The sequence below is a fragment of the Eumetopias jubatus genome, unplaced genomic scaffold (genome assembly GCF_037043125.1).
Source record: "Eumetopias jubatus isolate StellerSeaLion01/CBP00866 unplaced genomic scaffold, mEumJub1_p1.0 scaffold_10, whole genome shotgun sequence".
Lineage (NCBI taxonomy): Eukaryota > Metazoa > Chordata > Mammalia > Carnivora > Otariidae > Eumetopias > Eumetopias jubatus.
In genome coordinates, this window is record NW_028274816.1 from 67,366,314 (window position 1) to 67,368,459 (window position 2,146).

The window sequence follows — 2,146 nt, forward strand, 5'->3', positions numbered from 1 at the left end:
CCCAAGTTAAAAACCAGCGAGGTGCGCTGCAGCCGGACAGCCTTCACCCACAGAGGCTGGATGGCTGTCGAGCCACCTCCGGGCAGGCTGCAGTTCTATCCTCAGGCAGAAGCCCCTGGCTCCTGGCCTGGACCCCAAGAGGCCACCTCCCTGCCCCTGCACCTGCTCCGGCCTCTGAGGCCAGGGGCGGTCCACTTTGGCCGCCCACTCTCCCGCCAACCTTACCAGGCCACTGTGAAGAAACATAAAACATCTAAAACGCTACTGAGTCTGCAACCGGGGCACCTGGCCCGTTCTGCTCCAACCCAGGGCCCTCGCGGGACGCCGGGCCTCTCCCTGGCGGGGCGGATGCTGCACCTTGGCCCATGGTGGCTCAGATCTCTGACTCCCGTCTGTAAGGCCGCTGCTCAAGGCCGCCACCCCCAGCGGCCTGGGGTCTGTCAAAGTCATGCCGGGCCTGGGGGCTGCGGCCATCCTGGCCTCCATCGGCATCGTCCTCCTCATCACGGCTCAGGAAGGCCAGCTCATTCTCGTAACAGAAGGAGTTGGCACTGGGCAGCAGGAATTTGTTCTCCACCAGGTCCTTGGCGCTGCAGCGGGGTGTGGAGGGCACCTCGTAGGTCTTATGGAAGTGGGAGTAGTCGATCTTGTACTGGTTCTTCTCCTCGAAGAGGACAGGCTCGAAGCGGTGGCCCCACAGGATCTCGTTGGCCAGGTAGGAGCTGCGGGCCTGCGTGGTCATAGCCGTGGCCTCCACCATGCCCTCCAGGATGACCACGATCTCGAAGTCATCCGTCTCCAGGTCCTGCCGGCTGATGCCAAACAGCGGGCTGGCCTCGTCGATCTCATGCAGGATGGTGATGGGGGACACGAGGAAGATGCGGTCAAGGCCCTTGTCAAAGCCGACGTCGATGTCGATCTGGTCCAGCGGGATGTACTCGCCCTCCTCAGTGACCCGCGGCTTGATGAGCTGGGCCCGCACGTGGGCCTCCACGATGTGGCTCTTGCGCAGGTTGCCCACGCGCCACATGAGGCAGAGCTTGCCATCGCGCAGCGCCACCACGGCATTGTGACTGAACAGCAGGGTCTGCGCCCGCTTCTTGGGCCGAGCCATCTTGGCCATGATGGCACCAATCATGAAGGAGTCGATGATGCAGCCCACGATGGACTGCGCCACCACCATGAAGACAGCCACCGGGCACTCCTCCGTCACGCAGCGCAGCCCATAGCCGATGGTGGTCTGCGTCTCGATGGAGAAGAGGAAGGCTGCCATGAAGCCGTGCACCTGCATCACGCAGGGCGTGCGGCCGCGGCCCTCGGCCGGCTCCAGGTCGCCGTGGGCCACGGCGATGACCCAGAAGATGACACCGAACAGGAGCCAGGAGGCGAGGAAGGCCAGCGAGAAGATAAGCAGCATGTAGCGCCAGCGGATGTCCACGCAGGTGGTGAACATGTCAGCCAGGTAGCGCTGCGACTTTTCATCCATGTTGGCGAACTCGATGTTGCACTGGCCATTCTTCTTGACAAAGCGGTTTCGGCACCGGCGCCGCGTGTGCACCTTGCCGTTGCCGAAGCCGTTGGCGCCCGACATGGTGACCAGGTGCAGCCCGTCCTCCTCCGATGACACGATACTGTAGGGGTTGGCCCTGCCGGCCGAGCTCATCCCGGGGATGGGGGGGCCCTGGCTCGCCCCTGGGCCGGCTCCGCGGGAGGCGGCTCCTGCAACAGAGAAGACAGGGGCTGGCGGAGCAGGCCACCCCTCCGGCCCAGGCTTCTGCCCCAACCCAGGGCCCTGGGACGTGGCCGGTGGCCGCCTGCACCCTAACTCACCCCCAACTGAGCTCTCCATCTTCCCTCCTCAGCCAGCTCCTCACCCTCCTTCATGGCTTGGAAAACTGACACTCGATCCTCCCGGGAGATCGGGCCAAAAACCTTGGGTTCATCCTCAACCCATCTCAGCCCTACCCCAAAGCCTCTGCTTCCGAAGTGTATTTGGGATCCTACCTCTTCTCCCACCCTCATGGCCTGAGTCCCCATCATCACCCACCTGGACCAGCATGGTGGCCGCCTCGCCAACCTCCGTGCTCCTGCCCCCACCCCAGTCCAGAGGCAGCCCGGGGGAGCCTGTCCATCCTCTGCTCAAAGC

At 64.1% G+C, this 2,146-nt stretch overlaps 1 protein-coding gene across 1 annotated transcript; it reads right to left on the minus strand.

The window, feature by feature from the left end:
• Positions 1-373: 373 nt before the first annotated feature.
• KCNJ12 (potassium inwardly rectifying channel subfamily J member 12) lies at positions 374-1,678 on the minus strand. Its single transcript, XM_028089577.1, has one exon. The coding sequence runs from the start codon at positions 1,661-1,663 to the stop codon at positions 374-376; it is 1,290 nt and encodes a 429-aa protein (XP_027945378.1). The 5' UTR covers positions 1,664-1,678.
• Between the last annotated feature and the right edge of the window lie 468 nt (positions 1,679-2,146).